At 35.1% G+C, this 25,375-nt stretch overlaps 1 protein-coding gene across 1 annotated transcript in view; it reads right to left on the minus strand.

Annotated features, from left to right (window-relative positions):
• LOC149540676 (uncharacterized) overlaps nucleotides 1-16,641 on the minus strand; it is a 60,670-nt gene extending 44,029 nt beyond the window's left edge. Inside the window, exons 1-2 of the mRNA XM_089802727.1 lie at nucleotides 16,542-16,641; nucleotides 16,325-16,416 (exon numbers count right to left, since the gene is read on the minus strand). Of these exons, the coding sequence (XP_089658853.1) occupies nucleotides 16,325-16,416; nucleotides 16,542-16,641 (192 nt within the window). The remainder of the gene's footprint in view (nucleotides 1-16,324; nucleotides 16,417-16,541) is intronic.
• Between the last annotated feature and the right edge of the window lie 8,734 nt (nucleotides 16,642-25,375).

Genomic DNA, 25,375 nt, shown 5'->3' on the forward strand with positions numbered 1-25,375 from the left:
GCAATAGGGTTTTCTAACTAGGTTAGGTATTCCAACCTTGTTGAGGTTGCTACCAACCGTACTAAGGTTGTTTCCAACCCTATTGAGGTTGCTACCAACCCTATTGAGGTTGTTGCCAACCTTGCTGAGGTTGCTTCCAACCCTATTGAGGTTGTTGTCAACCTTGCTATGGTTGATGCCAATTATTATATTCACTAAAATTAATATTTTGAGAATTTTGTCATTGATTGCTATTATTATAATTTTGAAGAGGATCTTGTGGCATACCTTATCTTTGATCCCATGGGCTTCGTTGAGCAACATAAAGCACCTCTCCATTTTCATCAATGACATTAAACTCAATAGGAATTGGTTGTGTCTCTAGACTTGCAAAAAACTTACATCTATAGCGCCTTTTCTTTTCCCTATAGTGTGGATAGTATTCAGCCCACATGGCTTCGACTTCCTCTTTCTTCCTTCTTGCCTGCATGGTGTCTAGCTAAGTGGCTAAATCATTAATGATGTCTTTCTTGAAATCTGATAGAAAATTGTACAATTCCATCTTTGATACTCTTGAACTACCATTAGACTTATGAACTAAATCTCTAAGTCCCCTACCTTTCTTCACAATGGTTCTAGAATAATTCAAACATATATTTTATATATAAGTCCAAGTTTTTTGAGTGATATTTCCTCCTACCATAAGATCTAGAGCTTCAATGCTTCTAGCATTCACGCCTCTCAAAAAAAAGATGTATCTTTGATTCCTTATTCAATTGATATTGTGTATTATGTTGTAGGTTGAACATGAACCAAGAAAAATATTATTTTAGGGTTTCATCATCCTTTTGGGACATTTTGAAAATGTCTTCCCCTTTTGAATCTTGATCCCTATAGTATTCTTTATACTTTGTTAGAAACAAGTTTCTCATTGTAGGCCAATCTGCTACAACATTGGCACCCAACCTCATGGACCATCTTAGAGAAACTTGTTTTAGGGTAGAAGTAAACAAATTCAATTTATGGGTATTATTTGTAGAGTCTAAAATTCTACAAAGTATGTTGAACTCAAAGAGAAAGGTTTTAGGGTCTTCAATGATTAGACCATAAAACCTGTGAAGTATAGCAATCGGTATGCTCTTCAAATTTTGGTTACCCTACTGAGCAGGGATAGGAAAAGGCAATGTAGGTTGAGGTTGATCTATTCTTGGAGGAGGTACTAGTGGTAGTGATTGATGAAAACAAGGGCAAGTGGATTGTCTTGGTATTCAAGTTCAACAAAAAGATCATTCAAATGTAAGGATTCGTTAGAGGATGAGGGTATTCATTCTTACGTAGTAGCAAATGGCTTTTCAAAAGGTTCTTCTTCTTTCTCACTTTGAGGGTTTTTAGGTTTAGGATTAAAAGTGTCTTCCTAAATATTACAGGGAAGAAATCTCCCAAGGATATCTCTTCTTCTATGCATGAAAAATAATGTAAAATCTAAACTAACATAACAACTTAAGGGTTGAATTAGATTGATACCTTCCCTTGCAATGATGCCAAAAATGGTTGGTAAGCTTAATACCTTAGTAAAAAAGGATTGGAAATCCTTTCAAAGTGACTCCATGATTAGACAAAATCATGTGTTTTCTTAAAATAACATATTGGCTTCATTTTATTTTTGTCAACCCAGGAGCATAAGCTTGAGAGGGTGGCTACAAAGTATATGCTCCAATTCTTCTTTAAGTCATTGCAACCAAAAAAAGGAAATGTTGAAGGGAACTTAAGCTAGAAATTGGAACAACATATTAACTTAAGCTTAAAATAATGCTGCAAATAGTAAACCTATCTAAGCACTTATGTTGTAGGAATAGTTCACTGATCCTATTGTCAATGGCTATAGGAATATCATAATTCTACCTTGTGAAGAAACAAGCAAGGAAATTAAATTTATTCTAATAGAGCATTTCACTCACCAAGTGGGGCCCCTTGGATGAGTGAACAAAAAAGACAATCAAGATAGAAGATGTAAACTTAAACTTTGTATTCTATTCATTCATGTTAAGAGATTACATCTGATTAAAAATAAGATCACATGCTACTATTATGAAAATCAATCTATTCTATCTTTCTTCCAAAAACTCTCTTCTTTGAAAGCTACAATAGGTATTATTTTTAAAGGGAAAATACAACAACTTCCTAACACTAAGATCACTCCATTAATGAAGATCAATTACAAATTGATAAAGTTTGCAATAGAAATATCATTAACTGTGATTAAATCCTCCAAGAATATAGTAGGTTGAGGGATCTATATTTGTGCATTGTTATAATATAAATCACACAATAATCTTCTTGTTGTGGTGATTCAGTAATCTAGTTAGCTTTGACTTAGTGCAGAAGTGTTGACTTTGAATACATGTGGCAAGTACCTTCAGAACATTGAATGCATACAACTTCCACATACATATATTCATTTCACAATCAATGTTAGAAAATGTATAATGTTCAAACCATCACTCTTTGCAAATCCTATGGCTATAGGAAGGAATCTACTCAAAACATAGTATGGATGAGAAAACATTTATCAACATATAACATTCCTTCATTATACCACAGAAGTCCATATATTCAAGAAAATATAGCATATTTGAACTTATCCATACTACTTCATGTCTTAGCATATAGATAACATAGTCATGAAGATATATGTTCATTTACTTAAAATCATAGAGTCATAACTATTTTTGCAAGATAACTATCTAAAAGCAAGATAAAAGGAACTCAAAATAATGGCCTTTTAGAGGCCCATCAATGAACCTATGCAAGAAGAAAGAAGGAAAGAACCTACACTAGCCAAATATGTGAGAAGACACCATGCACCTAAGAAAATCATTGGAGACAAAAATCTATAGTTATGACAAGAAAAAGACTTAGAAGTGATACATGTTTACTTTCTAATATTGAACCTAAATCAATAAAAAATGCTTTGGAGAATGGAGCTAAATTCAAGAAATGAATAAATAAATTGAATATATAGAGAAGAAAAAAAATGGACACTGGTACCTAGACCTAAGGAAAAGAATTTTATTTTAACCAAGTGGGTATTCAGAATCAAGTTGAATAAAAAAGGAGAAGTCACAAGAAACAAAGCTATATTTCTATGCACAAGAAAAAGGTATTGACTATGGGGAAATATTTTTCCTAGTTGCAAGATTGGGAGTTAGAAAACTAGTTGCCTATTCTCCTTATAAATAATGTAAATTATACCAAATGGATGTCAGATCTACACTTATGGATGGAATATCTAAGGAAGAGAATTACATAGAACAACAACAAGGATTTGTGGACCCTGGCAAGAAGATCATGGTATGCAAACTGCACAAAGCTCTATATAGATTGAATAAAGCCCCTAGAGCATGGTATGAAAGGCTACATAATTATTTGGTAAAAATTGGATTTGAAAGAACTAATGATAACAATAATATGTACTTGAAGACTAGAGGTAACAATGAGATATTAATATCTAAAATTTTGGTTGATGATATCATATTTAGAGGAAAGGATGCATTATGGAAATGATTTTCAGATGAGATGAAGAAATAATTTTAAATGTCTATGTTTGGTGAGATCAAATTATTTGTTAGTTTACAAGTATATCAAATGAAGCAAGGTATCTACATTACTCAATCAAAATACATTAAGGAGATACTAAAAACTTTTGGAATGGAATATTCAAGACCAGTTATCACACCTATGACTACAAGAGATAATCTATCTAATAAAGAAAATTCTATTGATGTGAACTTGGAATTATATAGATAAATGATTGGGAAACTACAATATGTTGTTCACAATAGACCTACTATTGAATTAGCAGTTGGGATTGTTGCAAGATTTTCTACAAACCCTAAGGAGAATCACATGAGTGATTCTAGTGTCAACCAAGCTCCAGTATAAGTTGAGAAAATATAGTGTCGATCAAGAATTAGTATAAATACTGAATAGAAAAGTTAGTAGTGACTAACTAATCCAGTGATGACCAAGTATCAGAACACAGTGCTGGCTGAGGGACGATATTTGATAAATTATGAGGAAATTGTGATTTCCAATTGACACACTTGATTTCTTAGAATATATAAATCATGTGGAAGATACGGATGGATGAATCAGAGCATTTAATTCAAGGGAAATTGTGTTTGAGCATTCCTATGCAAGAATTCAAGGAGAAGTTATGAGCAACTTTTAGAAGATAAAAGAGGAGATAAAATGATGGAAGGATTCAATGAATATGACATAACCCTAAGATATATAGTGATGTTTAATTGGAAAAATATTATAATTACCTATTTAAGGAGCTACACACTAGTACATTTGGGCTCATTTTTTGACCTTTATTGGTCAAAATTTTGACCCAATTTTCGACCAAACTTCAACCAAATTCGACCAACACATTGGTCAAAAATTTTTTGGTAAAAAATTTGACCAAACTAGTGGTTGGTCAAAATTTTGACCAATACGTTGGTCAAAAACTTTTGAAATTGCCAAAACATTTTCTGCCAAGCATTGGTCGAAATTTTGACCAATTCTTGGTAGAAAACTACTACGCATTGGTCAAAATTTTGACCAATACTTGGTAGAAAATTGTAAGGCATTGGTCAAAATTTTGACCAATGCTTGGTAGAAAACTGCTGGCATTGGTCAAAATTTTGACAATTCTTGGTAGAAAACTGTGAGGCATTGGTCAAAATGTTGACCAATGCTTGGTAGAAAATTGCTGGCATTGGTCAAAATTTTGACCAATGCTTGGTCAAATTTTTTTTGAGGCTCATAGTTATTGAGGTCCACTTCAGCAATGGCCCTTCCTATGAAATTTCCATCTAAAACCTTTCTAATGAGATAATGTGTTATGAGCTCTTCATCAGTGGGATGGAATGTGAATCCAGGAGGCAGTTGTGCATCATGGATATCATAACCATGATATCCATGATGCACAACTACCTCCTGGATTCACATTCCATCCCACTGATGAAGAGCTCATAACACATTATCTCATTAGAAAGGTTTTAGATGACAATTTCATAGGAAGGGCCATTGCTGAAGTGGACCTCAAAAACTGTGAGCCTCAGGGAGCGTTCAATTCCCTCCTTTATTATTCACTATATGGGTGATGCACAACTACCTCCTGGATTCACGTTCCATCCCACTGATGAAGAGCTCACCAAGTTAGCTCGCCAAGTCATCACACCAAGTCAACTCACCATCTTGCCTTAGCAAATGGACTCACTAAGTTGGCTCACCAACTTGCCCCACCAAGTTGATTGTTCAAGTATGCTCGCCAAGTTGACTCTTTGAGTTCAATCATCAAGTCACCCCACCAAAGTGCCTCATCAAGGTCAGTCTTTAGGTTCACTCATTGAGCTTGCTCACCAAGTTAGCTCACCATGTCACATCTCTAAGTGGCCTCGCTAAGTCGGCTTGCCAACTTGCCCCACCAAGTTGCCACTTTAAGCCCACTCACCATGTTAGATTGCCAGGCCAACTCCCCAAGTTAGCTCGCCAAGCTAACAATTGAAGTATGCTCACCAAGTTGACTCTCTAAGTTCGCTCACCAAGTTTGCCCCCTAGGCCAACTCTCCAGGTCAGCTCACCAAGTCACCCCCACCCAGTCACCTCAATGAGTTGACTCATTAAGTCAGCTCATGAAGTTGACTCACCTAGTGGTTTTACCACCTTGCCCCAACAAGTGGGCTCGCTCAGTGTGCTTGCAAAGTTTCCCCATAGAGTTTCTTCTCTAAGCTTGCTCACCATGTAAACTACTTGGTCGACACGCCAAGTCAACTTTTCCAGTATGCTTGCTAGGTCGGCTCACCAAGTCAACTAACAAAGTCACCCAACCAAGTCATGTCACCAAGTCATCTGTTCAAGTATGCTTTCCTCATCAAGTCACCCAACCAAAGTGCCTCATCAAGGTTAGTCTTTAAGTACACTCAGCAGGTTGGCTCACCAAGTCGCTTCATGAAGTTGCCTCACCAAGTGGCCTCGATAAGTTAGCTCACCAACTTGCGCTACCAAGTCACCACTTTAAGTCAACTCACCATATCAGCTCCCCAGGCTGACTCCCATAGTTAGCTCACCAAGCTAACAATTCAAGTATGCTCACCAAGTCAACTCTTTAAGTTTGCTCACCAAGTTTTCCCCCTAGGTCAACTCTCTAGGTTAGCCCACCAAGTCACCCCCACTGAGTCACCTCAACTAGTTGACTCTTTAAGTTAACTCACGATGTCGACTCACCCAGTGGTTTTACCACCTTGCCTCAACAAGTTGGCTCGCTATGTGTGCTTGCCAAGTTACCCCACTGAGTTGCTTCTCTAAGCCCACTCACCATGTCAGCTCAGTTTGTTAGCTCACCAAGTCGACTATTCAAGTACGCTCGTTAGGTGGGCTGGCCAAGTCACCCCACCAAGTTGACTATTCAAGTGCGCTCGCCAAGTTGACTCTGAGTTTGTTCATCAAGTCACCCCACCAAAGCACTTCATCAAGGTCAATCCTTAAATCTGCTCACCAAGTTAGCTTGCCAAGTCGCCTCACCAAGTTAGCTCGCCCAGTATCTATATTTTGATGTTATGCTAGTTGTTAGCTAAAACCCAGAAAAGGGGGATGTTACAACAACCCCATTGAGGTGTCTTCAGTTGTCACACCTCAGTATCCATCAAGTTCATTATTACGTTACAAAGATGTCAACTAGTATGTAGGAGGATAGAGATAAGCATAAATAAAGACATGTGTTTTCATGGAATTTAATAAAAAAAAGTAATAAATACAACATATTGCATTATGTTTGACCCTACAACAAGTTGCACAAGATGGACAAAGAAGATCACGATGTTTGAAAATTAATTCAATTTACATTGTACAATACTGAATCATATTTATTTGTTGTTTCATCAACAATTTATTTTTTGATATAAATTAAGATCTAAAATATTTAAACCCCAAAGCCATCAATGAGCACAATAATGCAGTATTGTTCATTGGCAAAGCCTTCATGTGTTAATCTAGCACTAGGTATCCTAGGGATAACCAACATAGTACATAATGCATTAGTACACTTCATTTGCACCCAAAAGAGGTGTTGGACTTTAAAATAAGAAAAATAATAAAATTGATTGACAAGAAATATGAGAAGTTACTAGCATATATGCACATATCAAACTGCTACCCCAAAAATGAGCTCATGGGATTTCTTATCACACATGCATTTTCATAGAAGTGTATATTTATAACTTTTTTATACCTTATAAAGAGGGTCAACTATGAGTTCATATCTCATTTGGGCCCTAATAACAACTGGGATGTGAGTATTAGCATGAAAACCAGATATGCTATCTGCTTGTCATTTTCAAATCAAGAAAAGAAAACCAAATTTCCATTAGTAAAGACAAAATTCCATATGCAATGTAATAATCAGTATGTGATGCTAAATTTATTCAAACCCCAAAAGATTGCTTACACATGAAACCAAGTTCCAATACATAAGTTGAGAAAAAGCTTTAATGATTATCATTATCTATTTTGTGCAGATTAGTGCTCAGATATTTGTACATATATAGTTTGAGTTATTTAGAGATTCTAAGAAAGTTAAATAAAATATTTCTTGAAAAAGATTTCCTCTTTTCTTATACACAATTTCTTGCAATTTTTTTTACCATTAAACATACTTCAACTAAATCACTACAAACAATCCCATATAAATCCACTCTATTACATTGATTGTCTTGATATGAATCAATCTTTGTATACTATTTTATTCTTTTAAATATAAGGTGTTAAATCAACAACTACATTTAGTTGGTGTAGAAATGCATCTAGAAAAACATGTCAAACTACACTGTTGTCTTTATAAGAGCTTATACTCACAAGCTAATGAATTTTGATTAACACTAACGAATGTCAATTATAGCAGCTATTTGATTTTTTCCTCATGAGAGGCTACTAAATGATAATTGTCATGATGACTAATAACCTCACAAAAATTTTGTTGACATTGATGGAGCATCCAAAGATAATCCCGAAACAACAACCTTCTGAAGATTCTAAGCACTTGGCCCTTCAAGGATGAACATATTTTCTATCTGTAATGACTGAGCATTTTTTTTCTATAATGGAAATACATTTAGCCACTTTGTAGTTGGAAACATTTGGCCCTTTATGGTGAGTACCTTTGTCTTCTATCTAATTAGTCATCCTAGTCTAGTTTAGTTAATCTTCTTCTAATACAAGGTCTTGATTTTGAGCATTCCTCGTCAACCATTGAAATGGGCATCTCACAATTTCTCTAGAGAGATTGACATGAGATTTAAATTATGAAGAAGTTTGAGAATCATTCACTATTATCTTCAGAGATGTTTCACATTAGGACATATTTTAGAGGACTCTTGTAGTGGCAATGATAATAGGGATAAGACTATTCACTTGGGATCAAGCTTAGAATTACATTCTTTATCTTGGAGTGACCCTAATATGCTAGGGCCTACCTTGTAGTTATTAAGAGATTTTGGTAATGTCTGTTATGTATACAACAGATGTATACCTCATTATTAATCTAGTTCAAAGTATTCATTCTTTATAGAAAGCTACTTTCATACATCTTGCACCATCAATATATTTTCCATTATTATTTCTTATGTATAGCATGATTGAGCCTGTCGCAAACAAATCTAGAATCTGTTCTTGCAAAATAATGATTTTTGTAAATGCTTAGCTTTGATCAACATATATTAAAAGAAATTTCCCCATGTGGTCAAACTTCCATACTTGAGATATTCAATATAATTAGAGCTATTACTGATTCTAGAATTCAAGTCATCAAGGATGCATACTTTCATGACTTCATTCAAAAAACTCATCTACCGTGCAACATAGCTGTTCGATAGCTATAAAAGTATTGTAAAAATTTCTTTTATCAGTGAAATGCTACTATCCATTTCCTATTTGAAGAGCCCTAAAACATATAGGTCTTCAAGAGTTTTCCAATTAAAAGAGCTAGTACCTTGACAGCTAACAAGCCCAAAAAGCAAGGCTTGTCAAAAAGATGTGCTAGCAGTAGATGGTTTTTATTTCCCTACATGCACATTCTAGTTAGATACCACATATCACATGTCAATGAAATATAAGACTTGAAGAACCAAACATAGTATAAATGCTTGTAACATTCTATAAATTTCTTTCTTATTCTTTGAATTAAAATGGAACATTTGAGAAAACTTACAGTTAATGAATACAAGCGATAAAGAACATCATTCATTCTACCACTCTCTTAATTGAGGGAAAGCTAGTGCCTTTCGATTGTATATGTTGATATAAGTTTTAGGACATGATTGTAGAAATAGTCAGCCATCCATATGACCATTTTATATGCTTGGTCATTACCAATAAACTCATATTGATCCAATAATCCTGCCATGATCTGCAATTGAGCATACCTTAGTTTCTAAATTCAGGACGTTACACAGTTACTGCTCACCTCTCGATTCACCTTCTAGTATGTCAAAAACATCTAAATATTGTTGAAATAAATATGAACATAGAGTACTACCTTGTGAATGGTATAATATGGTGCCCACATAGGTTTAATTGCTTCAACACGATCAAAGAACTCTGAAGGAAAGGCCAAAAGATAGCTTGTCCCCATTTTAAACTAGCATTCATAAAGAGCATCAACAAAAACTTGCATATTGTTCAAGAGTGTCTCATTATGAGTGCTTTCCCACATTAGCGCTGATGCACTCATGTAATGCCCTGTAGTGCATCCATCATTAACTAGATGAAGCCTATACAATCACTGAATTCTAATATTTTTGACAAACTGCAACAAGAAAGCTTCTTTTGTAGAAAACAATATTCATTAATAGTAAGTTGATAATTTAAAATAATAAATCTTCCTATTATAAAAAAGCAATTAAACATGGAATTCTTGACCAGTCCATAAAAAGGAAGAACACACAAGTAATAATAAATCACAAGTCAATGATTGACATTATTGGCAAAATTTATTAAGCTAAACTGGCAATAAAAATACAATAAAGCAATGTTTTTCAAGAATGCATTCCTTCAATCTGAGCCTTTACCAACATGGTTATTGCATAATGTTGGAAAAATACTTTTATTGTCATTTCTTATGTGTTATATTTTCACATTTATGCATAGTCACTCCACCAGACATTCCAATATGAGGAGAGTTGAGAGAGGATTTTAAGCATTGGAATGTTGATGCATCTTGACCTTCACTCTTTCTAAACATCATTTCCTATCTAGTCACAAATTATTACAAGAGTTGCCATGTTTACCAAGTTCAGACCACAACATGTAGGATACTATAGTGCCAAAGATAAATAGAAAACATGACCCTTTAATGCTCCAGTGAAGCCCCACACTCCTATGCAAGTGGTTGTGATAAGTAGCCACCCAAAAGAGAAAAAAGTAAATTTATAGAGTTCAATATCCATGCTCAATTGAAATCGATAAGAATTCTCCTTTATTGCACCAGTGAAGCCCCCAGATTCCTATGCAAGGAGTTGTGATAAGTAAACCCACAAAAAAGGAACAAGAAAAGTAGCACAGTCCAATGTCCATGCTTAACTAAAACGTATGAAAATAAATCATTCAAGGTATACAATCAAGAAAGGAAAATAGAAAGCAACCCTGAAGAAGCTGTAATGGTTGCTATCCATAATGTTAGATAGGAATCTAATCATTCCAATCTAATCCATAATGTTAGATAATTCTTGGTACAAATGAGGCAAAATGTTTGATGGTGGTAACAAAAACTCACTAATCAATGTACAACAACAAATATGAATTCTTAATATAATGAATAGTAATTGTATGCTAACATTGAAGGTGACAAAAATGACATACCTTAGCATACGTGACATTGCTACATTGGATATACTATTCACAACCTTTAAGTTCACCAACAACACTATAGCCGATAGTAGAGTTGTTTGGGAGCCTTCATATAAGGGCTCATGTGCCTTCTCAAGAAAAGGTGTATTAAGAAAATCTTCATCATTATTATCATATTCACTAGTACCATCATTGTGAGCTTCTTCATCACCTACCCCACTACCATCTTCTTCAATCATGTCCTCTAGCACATTATCATCTTCTTCCATGGGAGTGTTATCCTCAGCTTGGATATTCACACCTCCATGTTCCTCCAGTGGGAAATCCACATTTAGCAATGGATGAAAATCATGGATCCCTTCAACATGACCATATTGCCTACAATGACTTTGGGTTGTTGTGATTAGAATTCTCTGATTCTTTAAGCCCTTACACTTTTTGAAAGGACAATAACATTTATCAGGTTTTCTTCAAAATTAAGCCCACAATGCAGCCATTGTCTCATTATTATTTTTTGGGTTCATATTGTTAGGCGTGGTCTTTCTTCACAGTAAAATATACCTGCAAATAAATTGGACCGAACATAAATTTTACTTTAAAGTTGCCATTAATGTTGTTCGGTGTAAGAATTTGCCTAAGGGAAAAATTCACCCAAGAACTAAGAACTCAAACACAAGCACACAATAGACCAAGAGAGAGAGAGAGAATATGATCAGAATAATGATGTATTCAATAATTGGTTCATTACAGTACACTAGGAGTGCCTAAATATAAAGGCCTCAAGAGAGCTTCTAGAATGCATAGAAGTTAGCATCATGATGTGTCATAAAACCAAGCACATGTCCACCACATATGGGTTATTCTTCATTAAGAACGGAAGTAAGTGTGGTGATGAGAGGATAAGCCTACAAGGGTGGGACACACAAAATAGTGTTGTAGACACCATGTACTTAAATAGAGTTGTGTACTCTTGTGTTGTCTACATGACAACTCAAAAGGTGTGCAAACTCCTAAGTGTCTTACAAGTAAAAATAATAAAATAATGCAAAATAATTAAATAATGCATTAACCTAAGTAAACTTAAGTAAGTGTAATAAGTAAATACTTATTTACACCAACACCCCCACTTAAGTGCAACTTAGGGGAATGCCCTTAAGCTTACAAACTAGGATGAAGATGCATAATGGGTCTCGGCTATGAGGCCATGTTAGGTACCCATGTACATAATGAAGATGCAAATCTCCCATAAAGCGGGGAAAGAGGGAAAACCTCATGGGAAAAACCCTCCCCCAAAAAGAGAGATAAAGAAGGATGCATTGATGGATGGAGTAATCAAGACCCCCCCATTACGACATACATCCAGTATATACATAAGAGAATGAAAGAAGGAAGAGAGATAGAATGGGCTCCCCCCAAAAAAGAAGAATGCCAACAAGTGAAAGTTGCTCCGATGAAGAAGCTGGTCCATGAATGTAGAATGTTGTTCCTCCCCTTAGGAAGAAAAAAAGGAAAAGGTACACTACTGAAGATGTATGGTGGCCCTGAAACTCGCTCAAGTATCCCTGTACTGATGCTGAAGTTCACCCCTCCCAACTGTGCTAAAAAGAATGAATGTAGATCGGGCAAGGATGTCTATTGAACCTATTCAACTAAACCATCTGTCTCCTCAACTAACAAAGATACCTCCACTAATTGTTGTTCATAATGATCCATAATCACACCAACTTGTGAAGATTGATCATGTAGAGAATGGACATGAGGGTCAAAGTGAGCCCTCACAACAATTGTAGAAGAATCAGCATCAATGAGAAGATGTAAGTCCTCAAGTCTGTCTCCCAAGTCAAGTGAAGTTGGAGCTAGAAGACAAGATGTACCATGTTGAGATGGACCTTTCACTGCGGCAATGTAAGCACGTGGACTGGACTGATGTGACCTCCCACTGCAATTGTCGATAGAACCCCATGTGTCTGAACCTATTGAAGCACTATCACTGGTGTCACTATTAGTTTCCACTATGTATGATGTGTGGAGAGGAGTAGAGGATAAGCTCAGAGAACTTTCCTCAAAGTGAACATCCTTCTCCACAAAAATCTTGTGAGTCTCTAGATCCATCAGTCTGTAAGCCTTCACATTATCTTCATAACCAATAAAGGTACAAGGCCTAGATGTCAGTGCCTTGCAACTCCTAGAAGATAGTTTTGCCCATGCTAGACAACCGAAGACTCTAAGGTGACTCACAACTAGTTTTTTGCCACACCATGCCTCAAAAGGAGTCTTGCCATCTAAGGTTGGATGAGGAGATTTGTTAAGTATGTGAGTAGCACTGCTAATGGCTTCAACTTCAAGTGTAGGATTTAGAGACTTGGCCTTTATCATGCAACTTGCCATGGTCTTGAGAGTCCTAATCCTCATAGCTATGACATCTTTCTTGTGCGAACTGAATGCTAGTGAGTTCTAAAGATCAATCCCCTTAATTCTGCAAAAGTTCTTAAGTCTTTTGTCAACATATCTGTTCTCATTGTCCACTCTTAATACTTTGATGGCTTTGCTTGACTTGTGTTCGACATGAGTCTTGAAGTCTTGAAGCTTATGAACCAATTGATTCTTATGATGAAGGAAGAAGACCCAAGTGAATCTCGAAATGTCATCAACAAATATGAGTATATAGTAGCCTTGGCTGACAAAAGTCACTACAAAGGGTCCTGCTAACACCATGTGAACTAACTGAAGAACAACTGGAGCTCAAGAAGACTTCCCTTTATCATACTTCTCCTTGAGATTTATATCCACTAAACAAGATGAACATTCTCCCTTAGAAAAGATGATATTAGGTAGATCTTTGACCATTTGTTTTGAGCAAAGTTGTTGAAGAGAGTGGAAATCAAGGTGACAAAACTGCTCATGCCATAAGTTGATTTGTGAAGTAGAGTGAGTTAACAAGGCTTGGGAAGGACTCTTAGGCACAAAATGGGAGAAGGAATAAAGCCTCTTGTCATTATTGACTTTCCCCATAGCTACCAATGAATCATCTTTGAGACTTTGCACCATCACTAAATCGGGAAGGAACTCAACCTTATGACCATCTCCAAGGTGAATGATTTGGTAAACTGATAGGAGATTGGAGCTTAGATTTGGAATGTAGAGAACATCTTTGAATTCCCCATCTATCATTTCAACATGTCCTTGCCCTCCAACTTCCATCTTAGTATCATCTCCCACAAAGATGTGTGGTACCTTTGACTGCTTCAATGAAGAAAAGTATTCCCTTGAAGAACCCATATGATAGGAGGCACCTAAGTCAAGTATCCATTCTGAAGAAGAATTTGTGTTTGCCATAAGTACTTGACCTTTACCTTTTGAAGAGGTAGGAGTAGAATCCTTTGAAGTACCTAGCACTTGAATCTTTTTCTTCTTGAGTAGGTTTTCTAACTCATCGATTCTTTTTGTTTTGCAATGATGCTCGTCATGATTTGGCTTTTTGCAATATGCACAAAAGAGTTTGTCCTTCTTTTCATTACTTTCCTTCTTGTTTGAAGAAGAACCGCCTTGTTGAGAGGAGTCATGTTGTGTCTCAAATTGTGTTTTCTGCTTCTACTGCTTCTTTTTGTTGTTTCTTCCCCCTTGACTTGATTTGGAATCATCACTAGCGACCAAGGCTTTGGTCTTTGATGACTTGAGAAGTCCAAAATCCACCAAGTGAGATTGTTCAACAATCAACATGTCTGCAAATCCATCAAAGGAAGGCTTTTCGTAAGTAGATCCCATGGTTAACCTGTGAGTATTAAAACTCAAAACAAAATTGGTGTATTCAGAAGGTAGCTTCTTCAAGATGTGATGAATCAACCTATCATCCTTCATGGGATTTCCACAATCTTTGAGAAGTGCCCTATACTCATTGAGTTTAATAATGTAATCCTGAATTGTGTCATAATTCTTAGGATCTAAGAGAAGTAGATCATCCTCAATTTGAAATCCCTTTTCTTCATCCACCTTACCATACAAATTTTAAAGTTTATCCCAAGCTTCCTTAGATTCAGAACAATTTTTAATGTGAAAGAGAAGATCCCCTTGTACACAACTCCTAATTACACCTAAAGCTTGTCGGTCTAGATTTGTCTAATCAATAAGTTCTTTAGCATCAATAGGTTTGGTAATTGTACCATCAACATATAAACTATATGCTTTTTCCATTAATCTACTCCATGCAATATCTTTCCATGTAGAATAGTTGCGTGAAGTTAAAGGAGGACATTTAAAACCCATGATGCAGAAAATGAAAGAGCACAAAATAGAGACACAAAAACACAGTACACACCCCCCTTTTCACTCAATCAAAAGACCCCCCCAAAAATGATGCTTTGGCACTTTATAAGTAGTGCATTTACAATGAGCCACTTATCAAAATGATCAAAGTGGAATTTCTGATTTTTCTTTTACAACCGCCTTATGAGGCTTAAAGTTGTCACTTAAGCACTTGTAACTTAGTTTTACAACAATTCTAAAAAAGAATCAAGCTTTACAATGCCAAAGAAGGCCTAATTCTAAAAGTGAAAAATTGGTCCACACAACCCTAGAATCTGACTTTAGATCTAGAAAATAGATAAAAAAACATGCACTTTCAAAAAAAATAGAACCTAAAAAAGTGACTTGATGTGCCTGTATGGAGCTTCTGAAGTTGCAAAATGTAGGATTATACAGGTACAGTCACCAAAAAATGAAAATTTTGCAAAATATGTGAACCAAAACTAGAAAAAAACACCACCACTAGAAAATTCAAGAAATTTTATCTGATTTAAAAAAAAATTGCACCTGAATCAGAGCTCGGATGTCCAAGATATGAGCTCGCAAAGTCAGGCTGCCAAACTGAAAAGTAATCTGAAGAGGGGTCTGGAGGAGAAAATGAGAGTCTAAATTTGACAGTCAAATAGCCATCAATTTAGTTTTCAAATGCCTAGGTATGATGGTCAAATGGCCATCAAATTTAACCTAGTGTTCTGCTGACATCATCAAAAAATTTGCACCCTTGCTGACATGGCAAGCTGAGTCACCGTCCGTATTGTTAAAAATAGTGACACATGTCAAAATACCACTAATGTGGAAAAAATTATGGTTTCCATAGGATGATGTGGCTATACTGGGTGACAGGGTAGATGACACAATGCTGAGCTGTTAATTACAAACGTCACTGCCCGATAGGTGGCGACTATGTGGCGATCCGCATGGCTGGGAGGATTTTTAAAAAGCTTTGCTAGATTTCTTTGACCCGAAAAAGTTAAGTTGGAGTTGGAGTTTTTGAATGTGCAGCCGTGCTTATAGGTGGGTGGGAATTTTTAAAATTCGTTGTCGAAAAACCAGTAAATTGCACCTAAAAAATGACTATTGTGCAGGATGCCAAAAACTGATGACCATGCTAGAAACTTTCGACTGATGCTGGGATCTATAGAGAATATGCTGCCTGAACCTCTATCTCAGTGGTAGGAAAGCAGTCCAAAAACCCAAAACAGCGCGGGTAACAGTGTGCAGTCGTCGGACAACGATAATTCTTGCCTGGAACCAGAGATCTGAGTCGATGCCAGAGTCTTCAATGCAGAGGGCACGGGCTAGAGTAAATAGGCGACACCAAAAATTTAACTTGCCGATGCCGACGCTAGAGATTTAAGTACAGTGATTACCGGGATCCATCAAATGCATCGTTGGGAAACAGAGCACAGGATGGGAAAGCAGACTTGAAAACGGCTGCCGGGGTTCACAGATTAATCCCACATCGACCATGTGCTCGATGTGGTCATTGTTTTTAATAACAAGTCCATGCATACCAAAACAAAAGCCTGTGGACGCTGGTGGATGGGCCGGGCCAGGCTGGGAGTGTGCCTGTCGAAATTCGATATGCACAGTACGACCCAATATAAAACGATTAGGATTCCTATCAAGTAATTAAATATACCCTACGATAAGGGAATATTGTACACGTAGGGCCAGGAGCTAACAGCTCGGTACTTGCTAAAATTTTCTCTGCAACTAGCCCATAAGGCAATATTGCAAATCGGGCCTTCGGGTTTCGATTTGAAAAAAAATTTGTCTCACGGTCGACTTTGGGCCAAGGTAGCCAAGTTTATAGTCAATTTTCATCAGTTCAACATTTCAGACACAATGGCGAGGTCAGATCTGGTGCTGGACACTCCCAATTTTTACAGCACTATGGATTCGGGTTGAGGTGATGAAGCAAGCAAGAGGTCTCGAATGGCTTGTGATGAGAAAATATCCAAGTTGCTCTAATACCATGTAAGAATTTTTCTAAGGGAAAAATTTACTTAGGAACTAAGAACTCAAACACAAGCACACAGTAGACCAAGAGAGAGAGAGTATGATCAGAATAATAATGTATTCAATAATTGGTTCATTAAAGTACACTAGGAGTGACTGAATATAAAGGCCTCAGGAGAGCTTCTAGAATGCATAGAAGTTAGCATCATGATGTGTCATACAACCAAACACATGTCCACCAGATATGGGTTATCCTCCATTAAGCACAAAAGTAAGTGCGGTGATGAGAGGATAAGCCTACAAGGGTGGGACATGCAAAACAATGTTGTAGACACCATGTGCTTAAATACAGTTGCATACTCTTGTGTTGTCTACATGACAACTCAAAAGGCGTGAAAACTCCTAAGTGTCTCACAAATAAAAATAATAAAATAATGCAAAATAATTAAATAATGCATTAACCTAAGTAAACTTAAGTAAGTGTAATAAGTAAATACTTATTTACACCAACATTCAGTAACATCAAAAGCATTATGTTTCCTTCTAAAGATACATACAGCTATTTGAATTTAAAAATAGCCATAGTTAAAAACCTACTTATTAAAACTAACTTGATAAATTTAAGACTCAACTTTTCAACTTATCTACAGTTCATATGAATATCAGGATTTAACTGTGTAATTTTAGATGTAGTCAGACAATCCCTAGATCTGGAATCTTTAGAGCCAAGGAACAAATTCATTTTTGGAGCACCTCGTTTGAATTAATACAATGTTAATTTTAAAAAGAAGTGTAGAATCTAATGCTATAATAAAAGGGTATGTGAATTTCATTGTTGAATTGAGAAGTAAGTCTATTGTGCTTCAATTTCTAGGAGTTATGGGAACCCAGTTATTAAATCCATATTATATTGAGGCTACCTGTGATGATGAGGCTGAGACAGAAAAGCTAACGCTCATAAAGAAGAATAGGAACCTGAAATAGTGAGAGGAGGAACTAACTACAACATCTTGGCTATACTTTGAAGACCACCCAAGGGGCAAGTTCCATACTCTCTCAAAGTTTGTGGAGTCTTGCTGGGATAGGGCATCACTGTTCTTATTGACAATGGGGCCACACATAGCTTTCTTTATTAAGGATTGGTGTCTAAGAGGGGCCTTGCATATTTTGTAAGCCCACAATAATTATGTTTCAATACTAAGCTTTTTTCAGAATATGGTGGTAGCTATCAATTTTTACATATATGAAATTTGTAACTTTGATTTTATAGATATTACTATCTAAGGGCATCAGGTTGGGGATGTCCTAATCATTTTACAAGCTAGGCACAATGGGAAGGGGACTTTTCATTCTCATCCCCATTAGTAAAATAATATTGCAATTTTAGTTATAAATTTATAATGGTCAACTAAGCTATTATGATGGACTTTAGGAATATTCTTTTTTCTTTTAGTTGTCATCTTTTCTTAGTTTTCAATCTTATCCTTATTGGAGAACATAGAGTTGATATAAATGCTTTTATTACAATTTTCTTCCACAAGCATTTTCTAGTAATTTTTTAATTTTCAAATCCTCCATACAATATACTACTATAGTTATGCATCTCTTGCTTGTGTGTTGCTTTATGGAGAGAGATTTAATTCTGAGCGAACATGAATAGTAAAGTGATAACACTTTTACAAAAAATAGAAATAATATCCAAGCCACTTACCTTGGGATTGTACTCAGCATTCCTAGCTTGGAGAGCTATAGCCTTGAGATCCAATTTGCAATCCAAATTTATAGTTGACACAATGTTTCTGTGTATTTGTCCATTGAAGGCACATGCATCTAGCAAGAAAGATACAATTAAATTTTGAAAGAAACACAAGGAAGGGTATCTTTGAAATTAGAGCATTCAATTGAGGCAGAAGCAAGAAGTAATGTAGCATCCACATCTCTTCAGGAAAATTCAAAAGCATTATCTAATTTGCAAGAAGCCAACAACTAAGTTGAATCTGAGGCTAAAGTTCTTCAAACTAAAATTGAGATGTTAGAAAGTGAGAATTTTGGCCTCAAATATAAACTTCATGTGCTTAACAAAGAACTGGGTATAATAATTGATGAAAGGGATATTAGTAAGAAATCTGCCCAGGCTGCTAGCAAGCAGCAAATAGAAATAGTTAAGAAAGTCACCAAGTTATAGGCCGAGTGTCAGAGGCTAAGAGGTTTTCTTAAAAAATGATTACCAGGGCCTACTACACTGGCTCAAATGAAACTTGAAGTAGATACTGCTGAAAGGGAGTCTGGGGATATCAAATTGAGGAAGTCACTTAGTAAGGGTGTTGGTTCACCATGTTCTTCAGTAGAGACATTAAATGATAGACACAATGAACATTCTTAGAAAGCAACTGAATACCATACAGGAAAAGTGCCGGCAATAGAAGAAGAGAACAAGATACTAAAAGATGCTCTCTCAAAGAAAAATGGTGAGCTTAAGGCTTCTAGAGTCATGTGTGCTAGAACAGTTGCCAAACTCTCCACTGTTAAACAAGAATTGGAATCTTTGAGGCAAAGGCAAGGAAAACCTGCACTTGAGTTGCATTTGGAAGGATCAAGAAATGAAAGCGCAAGCAATCCACCAAGCTTGTCTTCCATTTCTAAGGACAGGAATGATGGTGACCCTAGTGCAGAGTCATGGGCTTCAGCATTGATTGCAGAGATGGATCATATCAAAATAGAAAAGGTCATTGGTAAAGCTAAGAAGCTCAATGATGTATCCAAGGTAGATTTGATGGATGATTTCCTTGAGATGGAGAGATTGGCTTCCATGAATTCAACTGGATTGGATCAAGCAGAAGTAGGAAATTTAGATGAAATAAATGACAAGAATGTTTTAGGAAGTTTTGATATTTCATCTAATCAAGACGATAGAGCTTTCTTAGAAGAAGCTCTTGCACAAAAAGAATCAAAGCTTCAAACTGTCAATCAGGAATGCTCTGAGTTGTTAAAAAAATGAACCATTTACAAGAAAATCTAATTGTTCTGCAAGCTAGAAACACTTGGAATGAATTCGCCCTAGTTAGTCTCAAAGAAAAGCATGATATGATCCTTGCTATTGATGTTGAGGGTGCAAACTTTCACAAAATACTAGATGAGGTCAAATATGCAATGGCAATAGATGCTGAAAGTACTAGAGATTCTCAAACACATATCTAGTCTTCTATGAAAGTTAACTTCGCTTCTCATTCTGATACTGGGATTAGAATTACTTCTATTGATGTAGAGTTTACAACTGCTATTGTCAGCGTTGTTAATTTCTTACAATCTATAGCCCAAGACCCTGAAAAGACTCAAAAATTTAAATCATTAGATACCGATAAACTAGTTTTTAGAATTCAGGAGTTTTCTTAGTTAGTGGATTACTTTTTGCAGTGCAAAGAAAACATTACAGAGTTAATTGTTGAACTGATATCTTTGTTATCTCAATTTAGGAAAATGTTTGCTCTTGGTTTCAGTGAAATCTTCCAAAATGAAGCCATAGATTTTGGCAACCAATTGTCCAACCTAATGCAGTCTAGTTTTGTTCATAATTTGATTAGTATAGATAATTTCACAAGACAATAAAGTGCTCAAGATCTTTTAGGAGAAGAAAAGGCTAATAGCCTATGCTTTCAACTAACTGGTGGCAATTTATACATAATTAGGAAGTTTAACAACATTCAAGTTTAAAAAACATCTTTGGAATCTGAGTTGAAGGCCCATGTAAGCATAATTGGAGAGTTAGAAGAGGAACTTATGTGCTTCACAAGTGAGAATGCAAATCTAGAAATAGTCTTGGCTGCAACCAAAGAGGATCTTGGACACACACAGTATTAGATTATTGAGTTAAAAGAGGAGCTCATACGTCTCAAGAGTGAGGATGCTAATCTGGAAGGAGTCTTCATTGTAACAAAAGAGAAGCTTGATCACACCCAACATCAAGTTACAGAGAATTGGAGGAACAACTTATGCATTTGAAGAGTGACAATGCTAATCTAAAAGGTAGTCCTAGCTACAACTAAAGAGAAAATTGAACACATAGAAAGTCAACTTACTAAATTGGAACAAATGCTAGCAAACTTACAAATGCAGCTTGAATCTGCTAAGGAATCAAAGCAGTTATTAGAGAATGAACTAGTAGCCATGATTTCACATAAATCAAATATTAAATCTCAATTCAAGGCAACAGAAACTGAGATGAAAGGGTTGTCTGAAAAAGTGGATGCTTTGGAGCTAGAGATTTAGGAGGAGCACATGCAATGCAAAGATGCCATTACCAAGTGCGAGGTTTTAGAGGAACAGTTACAAAGGTTTGTGAAATGCTTCAATCCTATTTCAAATATACCAGATTGATGTATATTTTAATTTCTTAAGATATGTTGAGTTCTATCTGATTTTTTTTATAACTTCTTCAGCATGCATGTATTTAGTTTCAGACCTAGGGTTTCTGAACTAATGTGAAGATGTTTAATTGGATACCAGGAAGGAACAATTTTTTGAGTATTCCTAAAGTTTTTTATTAGAGGAATAAATTAGAAAGAGACTGGTATTAACCAACTTGCTTGCAACCCCTCATATTTAATCTATGTTCTTTTCTTATTTGCTAAATATACAAATCAAAAGTATGCATATATTACTAATTTGTGCTTGCTTTCTATTTATTCTCCATGCTAACCAATGTAAAGTTCATGGTTGAAGTACATTGACGTTTTCTATTTTATCATCACAATGAGATTTAAACTATAAGATTTAGCATGAAGATCTACTTGGCATGAAGGCATGAAGGCATGATATTTGGTCAAATCCCATTTGTTCTTGGCAATCTTCCACAACTAAGGCATCTTATTCTTCATAACAATCAACTTTTAGGGAAATTTCTTTCTAGTTTAAGGAGATGTATAAATTTGGAAAAGGTGGACTTATCCTACAATAGACTACAAGGAAACACACCTCTTGAATGGTCAAGTCTTGTGAATATTCATTTTTATTTCAATGTTTCAAGTAATTTTTTCAAAGGTTCTATTTTAGTAATGAGTACTATGGCAATGGTTTAGGCCATAGATGTGTCTCTCAACAACTTCTCAGGTGAAATTCCTGCTGCATTGTCAAGTTTTACAAACATGCAATATTTGAATCTTCCATGTAATTCATTTTGGAGCTCAATACCAATATCACTTACCAATCTTAAAAATCTTCAAGAGATTGATCTTGAACCAGAAATAATTTGTTAGGCCCAATTCTAGTGACTTTCCAAAAATGAAAATGCTTCAACATATTAATGTATCTTCAAACAATTTAAAAGGAGAGGTTCTGAAAGGAGGAGTCTTTGCAAGGATTGATAAGTCAGCAATTTCAAGAAATGTTGGCATTTCATTTGCCCATAGATATCTCATCTTTTCTTAAGGAAACCAACAATCCAAAAAATACTTATGAAAGGACTTCCAAAAATCGGTCTATATCTACATCGTAGATTTTCACTCATGTTATCAATCATTGGTTTTTTTTTTTAATGAAAAGAAGAATGTCCAAGCTACTTATGAGTTTTAGGCTTAGGCATCTCTGTAGTCATTTGAAGTCTCCATCTCTAGACATGTTGCATTTGGTTGTGTTGCAGCCTTTGGCTCAACATTGTACATATTTATTTCACTATTTAAGGAACTATGATCATTAGATATTTGTTTTTCCATTATCAATTCCAGTCTTATATTCTACTGAATCTCTGTGTTTCTGTTCTCATTAAAAAAAAATTTGATCTTGGAAGCGAGATGTTAAAATTTAATAAACAATTGTGTCTATTAAGTGGTCAAATTTTGGGGTTGGTCCTTCAATTCTAAGATCTTCTATCTATTTATATTTGAAAGATATCTAAAATTAAATTGAATCTAATTATTATAAGTAAGCATTAATTTGTGTTTTTAAATTTATTCAATGATATCTTTTGTAGAGAGCTTAATAGCTCATCCTTCTTCTCTTGTTGTGAGATTCTATTTCCAATTATATAAGTATTTTTCCCATCCAATGAAATCTGATGACATGCTCTGTCTAATTATAGAAGCCTTACAAAAATCACAAAATAATACAGTTCAACTCACAAGCATTTAATGCTAAATTGCAGCCAAATTACAATCGATTATCAAAATGTAATAATTGAGTTTTATTGAAATCTGGTAGTGAACTCTTTATAATTTGCCTTTAAAATTTGTGTTTTTGCTTGTGGTCAACTTATGTTATCTGCCTATGAACGTTGCTCCCTATGTTCTCATGCTTCTATCACTTTTTCATACATCAATCATACATCTAGTTCTTTGATGTATAATACATTTTTGTATTTTTTTACTTCTATTCTGAATGACTTAAACATCAGATACTAATAATTCATTCCTAAACTAAAAGTACTAAATAGTCAAAGTTCCTTAATGTAATGTTTAAGAATGAAATAGAGACAACTCCAAAATCTTCTTATTTCCAGGTCTTTTATTCATTTACTCATATTCTCTCATATTCTTTGCTTTTTTATATGATTAATGTATTAATCATTAGTGTTCAAGAATTAGTTTTCCAGTGTTAGGCATTTCTCTACTCTTTTATCTTATTGCATTCCTAATTCTTACGGTAGTATTAGGATAGATTTAGCGTATTAAATTCTAGTTTGAAACGTAGAATCACATTTAAACAGAAAAATGTGGCCATGGTGGGTATATGCAGAGAAAGGAGGATAGATAGTGCTTAAGTAGTGTTAGAAATGATACTAATTGCTTCTAGATGCTTAGACATTCAAGTCAGAATGATTGCATAAGTAGGAAAGTGAGCATGCTTCTATTGCAGATGCTCTTTTAGGATGCCTTGCACATCCAATATGGTTGTTGCATGTTGTTTGCATGAATGTAGATTCTATTAAAAAAATTTGGACTTAGATACTTATCAATTGAATGCCTTTTCATTGAGGAAAACCACCATGGAATTTCTTAAAAGTGAACAAAGTTCTTCATAAACAACTCAAAAATTTTGCCAAGATCCATCCATGTTGCGTTCAGTATAGTTATGACTATCTTTAGATGGACCCAAAGACATGCAAAGTGATTCGATGTATTTCATAGAATGTTCTGTTAGAAGGGGTTGGAGAAATAATAGGATCATTGAAAGGGTCGATGAATTACTTTGTAAAGAGCAGAGGTCATATGACTGTGTGAGGACATGGAGAGATTGCTAATCAAAATGATTTTTAAAAAATTGCAATTTCATTGCCCATGTATGTTTATACATTTTTTTCAAGGTGGATTCATGCTTTGTTAGTTATGGTAGAAGAAATAGGAGGCTAAATGAAAAGAAAAGAGTGATACGATGCTGAGAACATGGAACTATAACTAATGAAAGGGCTGCATTAGAAATGATCTGGTGTAGAGGACTATAGAGTTTATGAGTGCATAATCTCAGAAATTGCAATTGAAGAAAATAAAACTTTGGGTGGTTATTTTGGTTAAATGAGTAAGAGGCATTTGGAGGAAAAAAAATGTGTTTTTGATTTTAATGAATCTTTCTAATAAATACCGTCTTCAAGATGTTCAGTGATTTATTTTAAAATATTAAAGGTAGGAAAAACATTAGTGATCAAGATTTAAAAGTATTAAAAAAAAATGATATTTAAAAATGAATGACATGGAGGATATTCACCAATGGAATCAGAATGGTGAATATGGATTTGCATACGATGATGATATAAAGGACAATGATTTTAAACATGGTTGGCAGACTTGGTTGACATGCTATGATTTCTAATTCAATTCATTATTTTCATAAGAAAGCATAAGATCTGTGTTATATTTTGTTTAATCTTTTATTTCGATGAAAATCAGGACATCACATACTTCTATAACAATTTTAGAATCATTAGTACAAATTCAAATAGAAGCTCCAAATAAAGCTAGTATTGATGAAAATTTTATTGCTAACAACAATTTAATATATGGTATTTTCAAACAAATAGATAAAACAAGTCCATTGCACCTAATGTGTGTTATTATTAAATTGTAACATAGTTACAATAAGTTTTATGTATCTTAACCCAAACTAGGCTACTGAACCCATAAATGCTGCAAATTTTGAAAAAATCAACTAAAATGTGGCAACTTCACAACTTCATTCCACTTCTGCAAAAGTTGAGTAGGGTGCATGGGCTCTCAAAAGTCTCACTAAGGAATAAGGTATGTGAAGGATGTGCAAT

Source organism: Cupressus sempervirens, chromosome 9 (genome assembly GCF_028749045.1).
Source record: "Cupressus sempervirens isolate cs-2001-9-10 chromosome 9, ASM2874904v1, whole genome shotgun sequence".
NCBI lineage: Eukaryota > Viridiplantae > Streptophyta > Pinopsida > Cupressales > Cupressaceae > Cupressus > Cupressus sempervirens.